Genomic DNA, 21148 nt, shown 5'->3' with positions numbered 1-21148 from the left:
TTTCCATTTTAGATATGTTGCTTTTATTCAAAAGAATAGCTGCTTGACAAACTTAAATCACAAGGTTTGAACCAAACCAAACCGTCGATCCACTGCAACAACTCTGGGAGGTAGGTGCCTGCACAGCCACAGGCACCAGCACAGTCCTTTCTTCCCTTGCTCTCAAAGGCTGAGAGCTGCAGTACTGAAACCGCTGTTCCAGGCGGCAGTTAGAACAAGTGTTTCCTCCATCCTGTTCCCCACAGAGCTGCCCAAGTTATCATCTGCTCCTGGGGTTAGACCATCTGTTTTTGTGAAAGTTACAATCTTGCTGTTTACAAAAATACAAATTGTTGCTTTGATTTGTATGGTTTAACTCTGAGTCCTAGAAGGATTACTATAATGTTTAAAACACTGATTGACTCTACTTGCTTTAAATATTCTTTCAGATCCCATCTACATTTATTATTGGTGATCAATAAAGATGACATAATAAGCAGACAGATCTAAAATTCTGAGATGTCAGCATGTTCCCTTTTCAATTTAATAAGACTTCAGATCACACAGTTTTTTATGTTACAAAATTTGGTACAATACACTTCTACCAGGAAAGTCTTAGGAATTCTAAATATTACAATAAAATTATTGTAACTAGAAGCAGAGCAGAACACATGCACAGAAAATTAAATCCTTTCAAAACGACACCGCTGCAGCCCACACCAAATCTGTAATTGGTAGGAAATGTGTTTCTAGTCTGGTAAATGGTGGTGTAACAAACTCCTACTCATCAGCTTGTCAGGTTGGTGACTACAGCTGACATGTTTTCTATGAAGTATGCCACCCTATTAGATGTTTGATTTGGAAGTGTAGAATTAGGATTCAGGAAATCTCGATATACCATCTTTCTAGACCTTTCCTTTGAGGAGCACCCAAGCTATCCTAATCCACTGTGTTCCAGAAGACTTTGAAAGGTCCCAGTTTCTCCCCTGCGTCCCCTCTGCATACCAGTCTTCGCTTCTCTGAACCCACACAGGAGGCCTAGGAAGCGTCTAACACCAGTTCAGTCACTTATTTGTGTGCGGCTTCAGGCAAAAAAGCTTTCGTCTTTAACATAGAGATTCCACCTATGAAAAGGAAGGCAATGCCCTGCCTTCTTCACATAATTCTTAAGGACAAAATGAAAAGTATGTGAGAAATCGCTTTAATTATAGTGTGCTATATTTAAGCATTATTGTTTTTCTCTATGACAAGCAACAGCTTTGTCCTAGGCCCAAAATGAGAAAACACTACTGATATTTCATTTGGCATCTTGTTAGTTGATGGCTAATCTGATTAACTTGGGAGAATGTGACCAATTTCTTCTTTTTCTCCCTATGTATTTATAGTGAAGCTCACTAATACATGAATAACAGTGTGACCATCAGTGATTACAGGTGACAGAGCTAACACGAGCCTTGGGCATCAGTGACTCGGTCCAGTTCACTAATGAGCAGTGCCAGTGAGAGTCAGGATTTCATAATACTCGTGGTTTTAATTCTTATCAAACAGAAAACTGCAGCAGAGAGCGTTAGATACTTAATGCTGTAGCCATCAAAGAACCAACAGAACTTTCCTCCTGAATCACCTCAGACGGCACTGGCTCATTCTGCATGAGATGGATGTATCTGGGCTATATGCTCCCATTTGGGGACAGGATTACAAAAGTTTTCTGACAAGAGAAAACTAACCACATTTGTCCATTCTGTTGCTATAGCTCACCAGTAATTTCTCTTGTCAAATTTAAATAGTGTTCCTAATATCCTCCTAAGTCTTTGATGCTCAAAGTCATGAAGATCCACTTTCCTCAGAAATGCATCAAACTACTACGTGTTGCAGTATTATCCAGGTTCCTGAAAAAAATTCCCTTTTATAAGTTACTTTTATATACTATTCCTATAAAAGGACCAAACTCTTGTTTAACTGTCATAACTAAGACCATCAAGTGTGCTGACCAGAGATTAATATCTTACATCTTGTCACTTTTTCTATTAAGAAGTGTTTTCTAAACCAGAATAGAAATCAAATTATAAAGTTCAAGTTTCTTCTTTCACTTTCAGCTGATAATGGAGAACTTTATATCAGAATGGAAAAGCAGAACTGCTCCAAATGCACAAAACTTAGCTAGTACTAAAAAAATGACTTTTCCCCAATATTGTACAATATTTTATTGTAACAAAAATATTTAGATGAGTCTTATAGCAATAGATTATCGCATAGGTACTCACTGAGAAGGACAAATTGGGTAAACTATACTGTTAACAGTATCTTACTATACAGCCAATTAATGAGTAATTTGGGGGAAAAGAGAAAGATTGAAAAGCATCCCTTTTTATGTAATTCCATATTTTTTCCAGAGACAAAGTGTTGTCCAAAGACAACACACGATCAAGATACAACTGTAAATTATTATAATTCTAACCTTAATATTAGAATCTGCAACATGTAAAAATTCCAGTCCTATATGGCTAGGCATTTGCCAAATGATAATCAAATGTTTGTTGTCATACGGTGGTTTTAAGCTTGTAAGATAATTTTCAGATGCTTTACACTGCCATGGGTCCTTCTGTCTGATTTTACACATTAGCTCTAATACTTCAGTAAACATTGATTTTCATCTGTTCAGTCTCTGTGTTATCACTTCTCGGTACATAATAGAGATGTAGATAAGCAACAAAAAGATGACAAAGAAATCATCTAGAAAGCCTAGAATCCCAAACAAGGCTTCAGGTACAAAGTCTAGAGGTGATATAAGATAGAAAAAAGCCCCCATTAAACAAAGTATTATCCTGATACGGAACATCCAGAAAAGGCCCCCGACTGAAAACATTTCCCTGAAAGCATGCCGCAGTAAAGTGGGTAGGTCCATAATTCTTTCCATGATCTGGTAGGGGGAAGAACAAATATTACAATTTGACATCTAATGTGGCAGACTTCAAAATGATATAATTTTCTTGCAACGTGCAAACTCAGTTAACATGAATTAAGGAGTTTCACATATTGATTGAACACTATTTTATAGTTACACATGTTATCTAAAAACAGTCTTTTGATTACTAGGTTCTTATAAAATAGGTCATTGCAGCTAACTGAAAAGCAATTAAAATGTCAACAAACTCAAAATATAGGCTATCGTAATGCAGAACTCAAGTTCTCTCTAATTTGAGATAGTAAAATAAACCAAATGAAGGAATAATGAGTAGGATAGAGTCTGAGGCTTGAGCTTAAGTCTCAGCTTTAAAGTCAGACGTGGGTTTGAATTCAAAGTCAATCACTTATTAGCGAAGTGACCTTGGGAAAAGTTGTTTAACCTACTAGAGATAAGTCAACAACTAATTGCTTATTTATCTGCCACAAGGACTATTAAGAACTAAAAGAGATATTGTATATAAAAGACCTTTATAAATTCCCAGACAATATATACGTAGTATATATTAAACACATCAACTTTGATGGCTTTGACAGTCTAAGAATAGCAATGAAACTGATTCCTTCGTAGGACGTTTATGCTGTTTAGTTTAAGTGAATTACTAATTGCTGCAAAAATTTTTGGAATGCCAGGCCCTACTTTTCTGAAAATAATTGTTTCTGAATATGTACAGAAACACATCAATCACTAGGTTTTTACATAAATGAGCCTAATTTTCACAGCTGAAATTTGACAAATTACATAAATTTTTAGCAATTGAAGGATGTGGAGAAATTGGAGCGCTTATACACTGTTGGTGGGAATGAACGGCCCCTTTGGAAACATGAAACATTTTGGCACTTCCTCAAAATGTTAAACATAGAGTTATCAAAATACCCAGCAATTCCACAAGGCTTACACCCAAGAGGAATAAAAACACATGTCCACACAAAAACTGCTACATGAATATTAATGGCAGCATTATTCATAATAGCCAAAAAATGGAAATAATTCAAATGTCCATCAACTGTGAAGAGATAAACAAAATGTGACATATTATTTGGCCATAAAAAGCAATGATGTACTGAGATGTGTTGCAACATGAACTTTGAAAACATTATGCTAAGTGAAATAAGCCAGAGACAAAAGGCTATATATTATATGGTCCCATTTAAACGAAACAATGAAATATCCAGAATAGCCAAATCTATAAGAGACAGAAACTACACTAGTGGTTGCCAAGGACTGGGGAGAGAGGAGAATGGGAAGGAACTGCTAAAGCTTTTGGGGTGATGAAAATATTCTAAAATTAAGATTATGGTGATAAGTAGATTATATCTACTCTAAATTTACTAAAAACCATTGGATTGTATACTTTAAACAGGTGCACTTTATTGCATGTAAATTATGTCTAAATAAAGATGTTGAAAAAAAAAGAAAGTACGAATATCTATTTGTATGACCTTGAGCAAGTCAGTTTGTTCTCCGACTGCAAAGTGCTCCTTTGTTCTGTAGTTGCTGACAACCAGGTCCAAGGTCCCATGCAGTAATGAACTACTGTGACTCTCAACACAGCTGCTTCTATTAACCTCATTTCTCAGGGGTTGGTCCACACCAGGGAAACTGACCAGAGGAAGTCAGTCACTTCCTGTGGTCATTCCACTGCCCACAGTTCAGCTATTTTTAGCCATCTATATAAATATTATAACTCCAATTGTAGGTATGTATTTTATTTAACAAGTGCCAAATAAGCTGAGGAGATGGAGACAAAAATGGGAAGAATTGAGCAAGTGATGAGAAAACAATTTTAAAATTCCACCAGATAAAGAAAATCTTGTAACTCTTTGGAAAATTGGTCACAAAAGAACAAAAATGGACTTTTTAGAATCACTTCCTATGTTTTCTATTCTTTATGGAAGAAACTAATATTTAAAGCAAAACAGCGACACAGCTTTCACAAGGTCTGTGGTGAACTGCTTTAAATATTCTAAGGACAAGCCAGTATGTTTTTTGAACACTTTTCTATCCTTTATCAGAGCTATTTTGTTCACTTCTCATATGGTATCATTTATACAAAATCTGTAATAATTAGATAAGAAATATGAAATGGGTTATTAAGAAATGTTTGTATATTAATCACAATCATACTCCTTTGAGTAACTTTGAACGAGGGAGAATACCAAAGTAGGAGCTAAATGTCTTCATTATATTGTAATTTCATCACATACTAGACTTTCCTACTCATTAAATATCTGACACCTACAAAACAATAGTAATTGAGCAATGGTATGCTTCACATTAAAAATATGAATAAATATCCTAAAATGATGTTTTTTAAGTTCAGTGCTAGTTCTTGAATTTGAAACATGTTGACTTTCAGAGAATCATCCTATAGATGTCACTGGAAGATATGTAAAAAACTGCTGCGTGAAAAATAGCAGAAGAGGCTTCCAAATAACTATGGAGGACAATAGTGATTGGATTAAGTTTTTGTTGTTGCTTAAACATCTAAAAGATTTACCCATTATTATCCACAACAGGTGAAACTGCATGCCTGTGATGTCCATGACATCACAGAAAAAGGAATATGTGCGAGGAGGCACACGGGTTAATGCTGAGCGTTTTAATAGCTTCTACTCTCGGCTGGAAGTAGTAGTATCAATTTTTATCTTAAGGCTAACTCATTAATTTATTCAGTAAACATTAAGGGCCTACTGTATCCCAAGCACTGAATTTGGGAATAAGAATATAGTAATGAGTAAATAAACCCAGTCCTTGCCCTCATGAAGCTTCTAGACTACTGAGAGAAAGACAATGAACAAGACCTGAGTACTGTTTGTGAAAAAGCTATGAAGGAAGTGTACAGAGGGCAATACTAGAGAATACCTCAGTTGATCAGGGAAAGCCTCTCTGTGGAAGGTCTGTTTAAGAAGGACCTAAAGGATGAAAAGTCAGAAGAGCAGAGGGACAAGCATTGCAAACAGAGGAAATGGCATGTGTGAACGCATTAAGGTGGAAAGACTGCGAGTGTCTTCTGAGAGCTGAAAGGAGGCCAGTGTAGCTGAAGTATGGTGGGTGCCGGGGAGAGTGGCCCAAGGTGTAGAGACCGAGGGAGGTCTTGGGTCATGCAGGGCCTTGTAAGCCACAAGTAGGGAGTTGGAACATTATTCCAAAATGGAAGTTTTAAAACACAAGAGCTTCACGGTCTTACTTATGTTTTCAAAATATTACTTGGGGGGCTGGCCCAGTGGTGCAGCAGTTAAGTTTGCATGTTCCATTTTGGTGGCTTGGGGTTCGCCAGTTTGGATCCCGGGTGCGGACATGGCACCGCTTGGCAAGCCATGCTGTGGTAGGTGTCCTAACATATAAAGTAGAGGAAGATGGGCATGGATGTTAGCTCAGGGCCAGTCTTCCTTAGCAAAAAGAGGAGGATTGGCAGCAGATGTTAGCTCAGGGCTAATCTTCCTCAAAAAGAAAAAGTTACTTGGGCTGCTGTGCAGAGAAAAATGTCAAAGTGAGGGGCTGGCCCTGTGGCCAAGTGGTTAAGTTCGTGTGCTCTGCTTCGGTGCCCCAGGGTTTTACCTGTTCAGATCCTGGGTGTGGACCTAGCCCCACTCATCAGGCTATGCTGAGGCGGTGTCCCACATTGCAGAACTAGAAGGGCCTACAACTAGAATATACAACTATGTACCGGGGGGCTTTGGAGAGAAGAAAAGAAAAGATTGGCAACAGATGTTAGCTCAGGGCTGATCTTACAAAAGTCAAAGTGAAGAGGCCACTGCAGCTGTCCCAAGCAAGAGATGGTGGTGGCTTGAACCAGCATGATGGCTACAGACACAGGATGCTTTTATGAGGTAAGAATGACAGGATCCACAAAAAAGAGAAAAGAAATGATACAACTTATCTATAGATCAAATGAGGGAGAGGAGGAAGTTAAAACTGAGCTGAGAAAGGCTGAGAAGAGACTGAACTGAGTTAAGGAGGGAATCAGTTCGATATTATGCATGTCAAGTTTGAGATGCCTATTGAACATCCAAGTGGAGATGAAGGCTAAGCAGCTGGATAGCCAAAGTCAAGAGCTCGGAGGAGAAGTCTAGGCTTTCCACATACATTTGTACTTAGTATGTTCTGGGTTTTGAAGTGCATATTCAGTCATACACACACTACTAGAATTCTTTGTTTGATTTTCAGAAAACTGGAATGAGTCAGTAAAATGTGACAGTTTTTAATCTACCAAATGCCTTTTTCGGGGGAGGTCAACTGTAGAATTAATGTGTTCTTTAAAAATAGAATGCTTTTGAATAGCTAAGATGACATTAAAAAAACCCCTCTAAAACCTTAAGGAAACATTTCAAACAGGTGGCCGGGGTAAATAAAACAGAGTGGAACACCATTGTAAAACTCTCCAGGAGTTCTCAGTTTAAGTTTTCTCATAAGACAAACCCTATTTATTTTAGAATTACATAGGAGTTGATAATTTTACATTTCCCTCCAGTTTTTCCTATTGCTTTTTTGCTAGTATCTCATAAAGAGTTTGGTAATGTCTGTTTTTTTTTTTTAGATAGAAAACTGTAGTCCTTGGGAAAGCTGTGACTCAGTGAATGACAACAATGATGACGGTAAAAACTTTACCCAACACACATAACTGAGAGATTTTTCATAGTCAAAGAATATTTGTTGGTAAATCTCACTTTACAAAAGAGAAGTATCATTCTCCTCTAACTTTGCACCTGTTATAACATTACTTACAGATCTGGGCTGCCCTGAGAATCTCCGGTTATAATCATTAATATCTTGACGCAATGGTGTGACATCCTGAGACTGGTCATTTTCACTAAAGACTGTTAGCAGTAAGGTTACCTGTATATCACAGAAAAAAATTGTTACAACTTTCTGCATTACTTCTTTTCATTTTGTATTATTATTCAATAGAATGAGAAAAGCTTCTGAATTTACATTTCACTCATTTCTTTTTAGTAAAGGAAACATGGTGGGGGAATAAATTATTATTGCCTTACAATAAAATCCAATGCAAAATGGCAATTTCGTTGTGTGAACATCACAGAGTGTACTTAACAAACCTAGATCGTCTAGCCTACTACATACCTAGGCCACATGGTACTAATCTCATGGGACCTGTATGCAGTCCGTCATTGACTGAACATTGTTGTGTGGCTCATGACTCTAATGATGTCTGAGAGTGAGGACTTCTGCCTGGGGTGTCCAGAAAGCTTGAAACTTACGCTAGCGCTTGAAATGCACCAGCCCTTGAAATGCTGGTGTGTGAGTATGTGCATTCAGGAGAGAAGTAGTGAGCATGCTCCAGTCAGAGGCAGCAGCCTGTGCATTACTATTTCCAGTGAAACAGGAGGTGGAGCACTTGCCACTTGTCTTGCCTCCAGGATGAATTACTCTACAGTTAAGGAACCAAAAGTTATTATATTAACACAATCATATCTTCACCTTTCTAGCTCTAGCCAATTTATGGGTGGTCCAAAGGATACCATCTGCTAATGCATATATCTGCCCTACGAAAAGCCTCAGTAGAGCCAAGAAGAGTGAGGTGGCAGAACTAATTCTTTAATGAAGGACCTATGGCCTGGTCTCAGTGTTGCTGGCGGATACCTTAAGATGATGAGAGGTGGTATTGGCAAAAAAGCTTCAGTGTTGACTGCCTAGTGTCACACATCAAATCAGCGGTGAAGCAGTACCAAAAAAAAAATCAATTTTCCTCCTGACCATGTGATAAAAAGTCAAATGTGAAAGAGGTAGAAGTTGGGAATCTAGAAGCAAGAAAGAAGAGAAAAACCTGAACTTCTCTCTCTACACCAAAAAAAAGGGCAGTGATGGGGGCAAAGTGGATAGCCAGAACAAAGGCTGAAAGGTATATATACGAGTGTGTGTATGTGCATGTATGTGTATATATATTTAACAATACCTCCTATATGGTTTTATCTAGATAAATTCCAAAAATCAGGCAAAACTAAACAATCTTAGACCTAGCTAAGGTCATAAAACTATAGGAAATCAAGGGAATGCTCATCATACAAGTCAGACAGTGGTTGAGAGGGAGAGGGTGGAGGTTTCGGAGGGGCCCTAGGAGGCTTCTGGGACTGCTGGCCAGCTTGTTTCCTCATCTCAGCGTTGATGCTCGAGTGCTGCTTTGTGATAATTCAGTGAGCTGTACTTCTCTGTTTTGTGTGCTTTTCTGTATGTCTGTTATAGTTAACAAAGAATTTTTGAAAAATGATCGCCTCTTCTATCATTTACTTTATTTGTTGGTCTCTGTGGGTTTATGCCTTCACAAAGTGTCCTTTCTGTTGTTTCAGTGGGGTTGCAAGAGGAAGCAAAAGTAAATATATGCGTTCAACTTGACGTCTTTACCTGGAAGCTCTCTATCCTTTGTAGGACTTCACTGTGCACACTGGAAGACTTCCCAAGGAAATGCTGTCTTTTTACAAGTTCATAACTTGTTATCAGAAAGGTATATATTTTTAAATGAAAAATAAAATAAGTATAAAAGAAATTATGAAAAACTGTATACAACTGATAGAATGTTCTATTTTGCTATATTTACTAATTAAAAAACTAAGAACTTTAGTTTCTCAGATTTTTCAGTATTTTTTCTAGTTTGTCAAAAAAAATTGAGAAAATTTGGCATATCTCATCTGTGCTGACATTTCAGTCTTCAATATATGTTTATAAAAACTTACTGCCTCCCTCCTGAGGTAGCTTCCACGCTAACTATAACGTTCTATCTGTCCTGGATAATGCAATGTGGTTATGCCTCCAAAAGGGACATTTAAAAAAATTATTCTTCATCATTTAAAGCTATCTGAACCCTCACTGGAGAAGGGCAGATTAAAAATAAATTAAAAAGGAAAAACAATTTTTTTCCAGAGCAGTATAGGGAGGGGATATTTGCTTACTCGTGATCAAGTTCAGTGATCCCTTTGCTGGTATTACAACACCTATTAGGATTTGGGCGAGGAATCATTCACCAGTTGCTTTTCACTACAACTGAAGGATTTCAAAGGGAATTCTCTTGTTTTGAGACGTCTTAAAGACATTTAAAAAAAATACCGGGGTAACATCATAGAAGCTTTGGATAAATGAAGTTCTAGTGAAAATATCAAAATAAATGAAAAGTTAGACACAAAAGTATAAAAATTTACAAAATGAACTGGCATAAATGATGCTTTCTGGATACAAACATTACCGTTTGTCTACAGATTGGACAACTGATTGCCCCCAGCCATGAACCATATCGCCAGTACGCAATAATGCAGGTACCTAATGGGAAAAAAACCCCATCAGTAGGGATGTTTTAAAGTCCATGTATCCTGAGAAACTTTCAAATATGTGAAATATTTTAACAGTACCACCTTATTTTAAAATATTTTTTACTTCATCCAACCCTTCAAATTCAAATCTAAAAACAACTCCCAGCCACTGAAAAATATTTTTATTTAAACTACCAGCTAAGATACAGACATTTTTACACAATCAAAAGCAAGCATGCATCAACTCCTTCAAATGCTATGAGGCTTAATAGAAAATACTGCATTTCCTATGTAAAATAAATAAAACACTAATTAAACATCATTGTAAATATGACAACCAACAAATCACAGCATAGGTTTTCTGTTCCAAATTTGGTATGTATGTTACAAAAATAGAACTACTTTTCTAAGAGTTTAGAAAGCCAAGTTACTTAAGTATGAATAATAGTAATGAAGTAGTACAAGCAAGGAACCAAAGGATACAAAGAGTAATGCTCTCTGCCCTGATGAAGTTCATAATCCACTTCAATAATGGAATCAACGTTAGACTGGATGGATTTGACTCTTCTGCTTGAAGGTGTTCATGAGCAGCAAAACAGCTAAAAGCAACCTAAAGGAAGAGTTTGCAGACCTTGAAAAGTGGCAGGTGAGCAAGAGTTCAGACCAGGAACAAATGAATTTTTAAATACTGTGTGATGTTTAAGGGGCCAATTCGTTTTCTTCTCTGCAGGACACCTGTTTCTGGGGCCATCCAGGTCCCAGTGTGAATCTGAACCAAGTGCTTCTGTCTCCCTTCTACCCCCAGGGTCTTCTCTCTAGTGTTACTCTTGCCTGAGCAACCTAGCTTAGCCCTCCTGTGTTCCCTATGCTGATTCTTCCAGATCAAATAAATGTCCTGAATTCAGAAGAAGCAATGACAATCAAATTGAAGAGACCCAGGTGACATACTTAAATCAATCAGAAGGTATTAAATCTTGAACTGTGTAATACTAAGTAAGTACAAAAGGAGTGCAGAGAGGGAGGATTCTCTGGGATGCATTAGAGTAACCTGTAGAGGAGAAAGGATCTGAACTGAACTTTGTAGAAGTAAGACTTAGGCAGAAAACAGGAGGGAGGACGCTCCAGGGTTTATGAATAGCAAGAGCAACACCAAGGCAGAAATAAATGGTGTGTGGAGGCCGGTGAGCAAACCCGAGGCTGAGCACAGGCCGTCCAAACAGGACCCCACAGTGACTGTGGGGAGAAACCGGCTTGACAGTGTAAAAGCCAAACAATCCCTATTTGATCTCTTCTCCTCCTTTCAGAGGGCTCTGTTAATTAGATATTTTTTTTTTTAAAGATTTTATTTTTTTCCTTTTTCTCCCCAAAGCCCCCCGGTACATAGTTGTATATTCTTCGTTGTGGGTCCTTCCACTTGTGGCATGTGGGACGCTGCCTCAGCGTGGTTTGATGAGCAGTGCCATGTCCGCGCCCAGGATTCAAACCAACGAAACACTGGGCCGCCTGCAGCGGAGCGCACGAACTTAACCACTCGGCCACAGGGCCAGCCCCTGGATAATATTTTTTAAGTACTTTGAGCAATCTAATTTCACATAGAAACTATATGAAAGCAAAATTTGTATCTGATAGTAGTATTATTACATCTGTAATGATACCTTAGATTTAGCTTCTCACCCAAAAGTTCAGTGTGTTTTGACATATATTAAGTGTTTCAATCTCACATCTCTTCTCTACAAATTAGGGTATAAATGTCCTTGTTTTGCAAGTCACGTAAGGGACGCTTGCCTGCACTGAAAAGCTATGGTCCAGCAAATGGGACACTTCAGCTCACACACATCTGCAATGACACGCTTTCCCCTTTTCTTTAAAAAGACAGATCCACCTAAATAAGATGCTGGGAAAGATGACTCAATGACTTTAATCTGGGGCACAATCTCTCTAAATCTGTGTATTTGTAAAATGGGAATAAGACCTCATACGACTGCTGGAGAATCAAATAACATAAGGTGAGTTACGAATGCAAGTAAGGTGAAATCTGTTGCTGCTATTCTTAACTCACCGTAAAGGAGCGGAGCGGTAGTTCCCCGTACAGAAACAACGCTAAAGTACTCCTGATGCACGTGGCATCAATGGACTTGAGCTACTATTCAAAGAAGCACATTTCTGTTTGAGAAGCTGAATAGTGTTTTTTAACCTGTGAACCTACAGACAGTAAATCAAAGTGTCTACCAAGTAGAGCAGGATATCAGAAGCAATCTACCCTATTACCTCAGACCCAGAGGTAAAAGCAAGAACACAGTCCAGCCATCTTTCATCTGACCGGGTTATCCACTCAGTGAATTACCTAACCCTCGATTGGCAAACAGAGTTCATCTTGCCTGCCAGGCCTCACTGATTCCTAACACCTGCCTGCAGTGCTGCATGACGATGGTTGAGGCCACATCCAGACTCAGAAATAGAGCATCAAAGTGATGAGGAGTATCTACCAGAGAGGAGGAAACATGTCTGCTTTCTCTGATAGCCGTTTAATTTTCCCAGTCTCATCTTCATTATTTTTGCTGCTCATTAACATTTCTAGCAGATAATTAAAGACAGACACTAAAATAGCGTTTTATAATTTGTTAGCTACTTAGGCAAAAACCTTAGGGAAGAGGTTGAAATTAATGGATGAGGTAATAATGGGATTTGTCAGTACCTATTAAATGAGCACAAGGTATAGGAAACCCTGCATTGCATGGTATGGATTTCAAATACTTACATCATCCCCAACAGCATAAATAATAACATTACATACTTAAGAATTCTATATAGTGAATCTTAGACAAAAGATACAGAGGAGAAAGCAATTTATAGGATCATTCTGTTCTATAGTTTAAATTAGTCTTTATATGGAAATTGGGTACATTTGGGGAGCAGTTAGAACCCTATCTTGAATACAGCTATTCAAACAGAAGAAATACTACCAATAAAAAAGTATTTTTCGTGACTGGCTAAATCTTAAGTAGAGAGTAGTTGTATAAGCCACCAATCACATCGTTGAATTGAGCATATGGTTTGAAGTTAGATCTAGGTTTAAAACCTGGCTATGTCCCTTAGCAGCTGGGTTACACTTGGTAAAACTTCTTAACATCTCTGAGCCTTGGTTTCCTCATCTGTAGGGCTAGATGAGATGAAGTATGTTAGGTGTCCAGCACATAGTAGGTTTGTAATCACTGACTCTCCCCAATCTTGTATGACCGTAACAAGCAATGACTATATGGTATCTCATTATTCTCCACAAACTCTTTCCAGAGGGTCAGGAAAAAATGCCCAGGAGTAGAAGGCACCCCTTACTGATACTAAGTAAGCGTGACCACAACATTCCCTTCTGTTTTTTAAAAGATTTTATTTTTCCTTCTTCTTCCCAAAGCCCCCCAGCACATAGTTGTATATTTTTAGCTGTGGGTCCTTCTAGTTGCGGCAGGTGGGATGCCGCCTCAGCATGGCTTGATGAGCGGTGCCATGTCCGTGTCCAGGATCCGAACCGGTGAAACCCTGGGCCGCCGGAGTGGAGTGTGTGAACTTAACCACTTGGCCACAGGGCCGGCCCCACAACATTCCCTTCTTGTCCCACTACATGCTCTAGGTTTTCTCATTCTCCCTCATCAGACCTCTTGGGGCCACAAAGAAAGAGAGGCTAAGAACTTTTGTACTGACTCAGAGTCAAAAAGAGGCAGCAGAGCTAAGGGATGTTCTCTGAGAGAAGCTTCCTGCCTTGGGAAGGAGGAGTAATCAACGAAACCACCAAAGAGTGACGAGCAAGGAGGGATTATTGATGTGCTTGAATTACCATCCAAAGAAACACATTTCTGTTTATCAAGAAACTGAATAACTAGTGTTTTAAATTTCTGAACCCACAGACACTAAATAAAAGTGGCTGACAAGTAGAACAGGCTATCAGAACCCATCTACCCTGCTCACGAAATACAAATGTGACAAAGAGAAAAATTAGGAATCCAGCCTGTGTACAAACATGGTCTAAATCGTCACGTTTACCAAGTACAGCACTGTTTGCTTACCACAAAAGAGATGTCCACAGTTTGTTTCAACAGGGAAGGAGGCCTGATGTAAGCAGATTGGACAGTACATGTCAGTGTAAAACTGGTGTCGAGTGGCAGCTGGCGCATCCTGATGAGAAAATACGTACATATATATACACATATGACACACAGAGGCTTTTCAAAATTATCTTTCTGTTAAATTATACTTAAGAATACCGTCAATACTGTGCAATCCTCACCAATTTTTAGATGTGCCACAGTTTGAGGTCTTATAAATTTGATAAAGTATGAGGCTATATTGTTGTTTTATTTAAACTGCACGGTCTCTATCCTCCTTCCTGAACACAATTTAAAGATAAAAACCTAGAGGAACTCAGGAGTTTCTCTTTTACTCCATTAGAATAAGTTATTCTGAGTAACAAAAGGCTGAGCTAATGCGTAAGCTAAAGAATAAGAAATGTCAAGCTATGTCCCAAGTATTAGCTGCCTTTCATTTTTAACATCGCTTTCATTCAGACATCCCTGACAAGTGTTGCATGTATGCTGCACCTCACAAGAGACCAGAATTAAACTTTGAGAGAAGAATAATTGGTCATTTGGAAAGGAGAAAAGTTTAAGACTACTGGTAACTTGAACTTAATCCTTCACATGGTCAGATTATCAAATTTTAATGTTTCTCAGTTATATCACTATTGTGATTGTAACAGGAATGTTGAATAGAATCACCAGTACAAGAAGCATCAGATATCAAAGAACCCACTAGAATGTGAGTGCTATGAGGACAAGGACTTCATTTGTAGGACTCATTGAGTAATACTCTAGGAACTAGAGAATTATCTAGTACTAGTACCTAATGTGTCTCTCTTTTACTTAACAAAACCTGTTGTTTGTTTTGCTGTTTTTTGGTGAGGAAGATTGGCCCTGAGCGAACATCTGTGCCAGTCTTCCTCTATTTTGTATATGGGATGCCACCACAGCATGGCTTGACGAGAGGTGTGTAGATCCACGCCTGGGACTGAACCTGAGAGCCCTGGGCTGCCGAAGTGGAGCATGCGAACTTAACCACTACGCCACCAGGCCAGCCCCACAAAACTTGTTTGTATGGCACCCAGCACACATCTTATAAACAAAGTAGCTTGCATTAAAAATATCAAATTATCAAAAAAAGGTATCAAATTGCTAAGTATGAGCTATTCTTAATTGCAAACTAAATCAAAGATTTTTATCACCCCAAATTAATAAACCATAACTAAAATCCCCTATGTCCTAAAACAGTCCTAAAATACTCGAATATTCTATAAGCCAAAGTCACACCTTGATATTATAGTCTTTTATGTCATTTTTAATGGTGCAGAAAAGAAAAACATACATCACTTAATGTCCCCTTCTCTACCTTTTCTCTTCATTATTCTTTTTTGGAAATTAATTTACAAAAAACCAATTACCAGTGCTGTCCAAGAGAACTTTATGCAATAATGGAAATCTTTATCTGTGCTGTCCAATACAGTAGCCACTAGCCACGTGTGGCTATTGAGTACTTGAAATGTGGCTTATGTGACTAAAGTACTGAATTTTTTATTTTACTTAGTTTTATTTAATTTAAAATTAAGTAGCCACGTGTGGCTAGTACCTACCATATAGGACAGCACAGAATAGGCTAAGTTACTAGCTTTATTCAAATGAGAACTATATGTCATGCCTGAGGAAGGTGTGAGGCAGATGAATGGGAGAGTGGTACAAAGAAATCTGGAAGATCCACCTCAATCTGAGACTCCTATATAGCTAGTTTCTATTCATGTAATCCTAGTGTGAATTTACTCAAATCTTAGTGATCTACTATTTTAAATGGGGATAATAATAGTAGCCTTACTTATCACGTTTGAAGATTAAACAAGATAGTTGTATGTGAAATGACTTTGTAAATTATAAAACACTATCCCAGCATGAATTATTGATAACAACAGCTCTGGAACAGAGTACTACTAAGACACTTAAACTACTTTTTTGCATCAATGAATTTAAGTTCTATGAAGGCAGGAATTCTTATTTGTTTAGTTCATGATTGAATTCCCAATATCTACAACAGTGTCTAGCATATGACAAATGTTCAAGAAATATTCAGTGAATGGCTAAATTATAAAACCATCTTTGGAATTAGTTTGATTGGTGGCTAGGAAATTAATTTTTAATTTTTGTTTTTTGATGTTTGCTATCTTGGCATGAAGGTGTACAATATCCTACTTAATCCAGCCTTCACAAAATATACTACATTTCTGGTTGTAGAGAGTCCATCTAGTTAAAAGCAAAGAAGAGGCAGAGAAGAAAAGTTTTCTTCTTTGCCTAACTAGTTTTGTTAACTTCTGACCACTGAAGAAAAAGAAAAGAAAAAAAAAGCTACCCCTCATAATCATTGCCTTGTAGGTCTTAGGGGAATAACGTGTTAGAAAGAATGGTTCTACCACATTTCAAGAAAGCCAGTTAGACAGTGATTATTTCCTCGCAAGTCAATAATAAGAAAACTGCTATCTTTTAAAGCATGTTAAAAAAAACAACACCTGAAAACATCTGAATAGATTAAGTCTAGTCATTTGCCTAATCTAAAAATATAGAATCAATAGAATAATTTAAGGTAACTTGCAAAGCAGGAAAGAAGCCCATGTTTCCAAAAAGTAATTTATTAATATTTCATCACAATTTCAGAGGAAAGGGGAGTAATAACATCTACTCCTCACACAAATGCGGATGCTGATATGACAACAGTTACCTGTTCTGATTGAAGCTGCTCCCGAAGCACCCTCACTAGCTCTTGGTTTTCTGGGTGAATGTTTTGATGTGCGTTTCTGTTGAATAAAATAGAATAAACTTTAAATATAAAATATTGTCAGACAAATCCGTTTTCTTTAAAGGTCTAATTTTCAACCTAGAACCACTGGTAACTTAATAGATGTAAATGATGGTATACAGCTATACTCTAGTACCAGGACTGAACATTCCAGGCTGTTCTGAGATCACTGATGATCAGCTCGTTTCAGGTTTAACTGGTAAATGATGAAATCCAGAGGCCTAATACCTTGGGGATTTAATGTAATTGCAGGCTTACAAATAATATAAAGAACAATTAACATATTTATTTTGTAAAATTCCTTCACAATAAGCAGCTATATAATCTTCTATATTATTATGCATTTGACCACTTTTCCATATCTAATTGGGTCTTTCTCCCAACTTTTCATCTATGAGGGGAGGGGGACAGAGAAAAACAAAAACTAAAATTATGTAATATAGGAAAGCCAAAACCTAACATTCCACTAGTATCTTTTTTTTCTTTTTTTGCTGAGGAAGATTTGCCCTGAGCTAAGATCCATTGCCAAGCTTCCTCTTTTCTTTGCTTGAGGAAGATTAGCCCTGAGTTAACACCTGTGCCAGTCTTTCTCTATTATGTATGTAGGTCACCACCACAGCATGGCTGACGAGTGGTAATAAGTCCACACCCTGGATCTGAACCCATGAACCCAGGCCACCAAAGCAGAGTGCATCAAACTTAAGCACTAGGCCATGGCGTATCTTAACATTAACAATTTAAATGGAGAATCAAAGGTAAGCAGTTAGTGGCTGATATAAGAGGATGGGATAAGACATGTGAGTACTGAAATTAGGAGTGATAGATAGGTTGGTATAGAGAGGGTGAATCAGCTTAATTTCATTTGGCTGTATAAGTTTTTCTAAACTTAAAGCTCTTTAAGAGCAATAATTTTAAGTCCACACAATCCAAATGTTACTCTATAGAAGAGCCTTTACTCTCTGGATGAACCAGTATCCAATAGAGATAAGAACCGAAATCAATATTCTAATGGGATAGGGAAAACTAAAGAAATCCAAAACAATTTAAAGTCAAATATGTAATCAGAAGCTCAATATAAATACAATGAAACTACGTGAACTCTGTTTAAACACCTCTAATTTTGGTGGGTTATTTATTTTAAAATGTTACGTTCTTGTGACTGAATAAATGACCTATGAAAGCAAGCTACTCTGTGGTGAAATTAGTCTATCAAGGAACAGCTCAGGAACCATCTCACTTAAATACCAGTAAATAATTCTCCATTCTTTACAGAGGAAAACTATTCCCTTTTCAGTGGCAAAAGATAATCATGACTTTTCAGAGTATAGATATAAACCATGTGACTGGCAGGTCTTCCTTTTGGTTTCTTTCCATAAAAGAGAAGACACGACATTCTTAAATCTGGTAGTAGAATATTAGAAAAGTCAAAGTATAGCCAAAGAATAAGAACAAACAGCCCAAGATACTGAACATGACCTGTAGCTCAGGTAATTAAACGCGATTGGCAAACTGTGAGTAAAGAACCAAAAATCTAGAAAACAATGGGATAATTAAGATAGACTGAAACCTAGATTAGAAAATCTGGAACATATAATCACCTTAGCTATGAGAAAATGACAGGGCATTTGACATGAAGCAGGTCTAAAGTAAGATGCCAAGGAAAACAGTGGCTCTTATATAGAACTGAAGTACATTTGTTGTGATTATTATATTTACCAACAATTTATGGTCCTTCTTTGTTCTTTGAAAGAAGAAACCAAAACTATCAAACCAGTTAAGTTATATGGGGCCCTGGAAAGGAGCCAGGAACCTCAAATATGAGGAAAGAAATGATATCCAAACCCTGGGTCAAGAAAGGAAGTTTGAATCAAAGTTTACAAATGTGCAAGTATGTGGTTTATGGGTTAAACTGCACACCAGTTTAAACTGCATACCAGACTGGCTTCTGGTATGTCAACAAATGGCAGCTATTTACTAATAGCTTAAGAAGGGAGAACAAATAAAAAAGATTTAAAAAGAAGTTAATCATAACTACAGAACATTGCTGAAAGAAATTAAAGACACAAATAAATGGAAAGACATCCTGTGTTCACATAGTGGAAGACGATATTCTTAAGATGTCAATACCACCCAAAGTGCTCTGTCTACAGATTCAGTGCAATCCCTATCAAGATCCCAACAGCATTCTTGCAGAAACAGGAAAACCCATCCTAAAATTTACATGGTATCTCAAAGGACCCCAAATAGCCAAGATCATCTTGAAAAAGAAGAACAAAGTTTTAGGACACACACTGCCTGATTTCAAAACTTACTACAAAGCTATAGCAATCAAAATAGTGGGGTACTGGCATAAGGACAAACATATAAACCAATAGAATAGAACACAGAGACCAGAAATAAACTCACATATGTAGTCAATTGATTTTTGACAAGGTTGTCAAGACCCTTCAATGGGGTAAGGAGAATCTTTTCAACAAATAGTGCTGGGAAAACTGGATATCCATATGCAAAAGAAAGAATTTGGATCCTTACCTCACATCATATACAAAAATTAACTCAAAAGGGATCAAAGACCCAAACTTAAGAGCTAAAAGTATAAAAATCTTAGAAGAAAACAAAGGAGAAAATCTTTATGACCTTAGATTCAGCAATGATTTCTTTAATGACACCAAAAACACAGGCAACAACAACAAAAAATAGATAAACTGGACTTCATAAAAATTAAAAACTTAAAAAAAAAACCACTGTGCCCAAGCCAGTTTGCAAAAGTAAAAACTTTTGTGCATCAATATAAAGAATATATAAAGAACTCTTATAACTCAAAAAACCAAACAACTCAATTCAAAGATGGGCAAAGGACTTGACTAGACATTTCTCAAAAGAAGGCATACAAACGGCCAATAAGCATATGAAATGATGCTCAACATCATTAGTCATTAGTGAAACGCAAATCAAAACCACGAGATATCACTTCATATCCATTAGGATGACTCTTATCAAAAAAACAGAAAGTAGCAAGTTTGGACAAGAATGTAGAGAAACTGGAATCCTCATGCATTGCCAATGGGAATGTAACATGGGGTAGCCACTGTGAAAAACACATTGGAGGGTCCTCAAAAGTTAAACATAGAATTACCATATGATCTAACAATTCCAATTGAAAGTAGGGCTCAGACAGATACTTGTACACCAATGCTCATAGCAGCATCATTCAGAATAGCCAAAAGGTGGGAACAACCCATATGTCCATCAACAGATGACTGGATAAACAAAATGTGGTATATGTATACAATGGAATACTATTCAGCCATAAAAAGGGATGAAATTTTGATACATGCTAGAACACAGATGGACCTTGCAACATTATACTAAGTGAAATAAGCCAGACACAAATGGACAAATATTGTATGATTCTACGTTATGAGTTATCTACAATAGGCTAATTCATTGAGACAGACAGAATAAAGGTTTCCAGGGGATGGGGAGGAGTAATAGGGAGTTACTGTTTAATTGGTACAGTTTTTGTTTGGGATGATAAGAACGTTTTGGAAATAAATAATGGTGATGGTTATACAACACTGTGAATGTACTTAATGCCACTGAATTGCATACTTAAAATGGTAAATTTTATGTTATGTATATTATTACCACAATACAAAAAAGAATTAATTATAATGACTAAAAATATCAAAGAAATTACAGAAAAGAGATAGAAGGTTCCTTTGCTTGAATTTTAAACTGCATGCTATCCCTCCCCCAACTCATCCCTAATTGATTATTTCAGTTGAAGTAACAGGATTACAAATGTCAACTGAATTTTAATCTGAAGAGAGGGACAGGAACTTAAACTGACCTCCCACCCAATCATTTGACAGATTCACGACACTGTCCAAGTAATGGGGAGCACCTTATATAATTTGAAAAGCTATTTCCTAGGGTAAGCCCAAATCTCATTATTTATCTTTACCTATTGGCCCTGGTTCTACCCATGAAGCTACACAGAATAAATCTAATTCTGCTTCAATAAAACAAGCCCTCATCATATTAAGACAGTTTTTAT

The 21148-nt window shown here is 37.3% G+C and overlaps 1 protein-coding gene across 6 annotated transcripts in view; it reads right to left on the bottom strand.

The window, feature by feature from the left end:
- RNF170 (ring finger protein 170) overlaps positions 1–21148 on the bottom strand; it is a 30773-nt gene continuing 9625 nt past the window's right edge. For all 6 annotated transcript variants that reach the window (XM_070253337.1, XM_070253340.1, XM_023630760.2 and 3 more), the window contains 5 exons: positions 17011–17086; positions 14265–14373; positions 10143–10216; positions 7673–7783; positions 1–2899 (listed from right to left, as the gene is read on the bottom strand). In XM_070253337.1, coding sequence (XP_070109438.1) covers positions 2630–2899; positions 7673–7783; positions 10143–10216; positions 14265–14373; positions 17011–17086 — 640 coding nt within the window. In that variant the 3' untranslated portion in view covers positions 1–2629. The remainder of the gene's footprint in view (positions 2900–7672; positions 7784–10142; positions 10217–14264; positions 14374–17010; positions 17087–21148) is intronic.

Source organism: Equus caballus, chromosome 27 (assembly GCF_041296265.1).
Source record: "Equus caballus isolate H_3958 breed thoroughbred chromosome 27, TB-T2T, whole genome shotgun sequence".
NCBI classification, from domain to species: Eukaryota; Metazoa; Chordata; class Mammalia; order Perissodactyla; family Equidae; genus Equus; species Equus caballus.
Note: the sequence above shows the minus strand (reverse complement) of the source record. Positions and strands in the feature narration are given on the sequence as shown.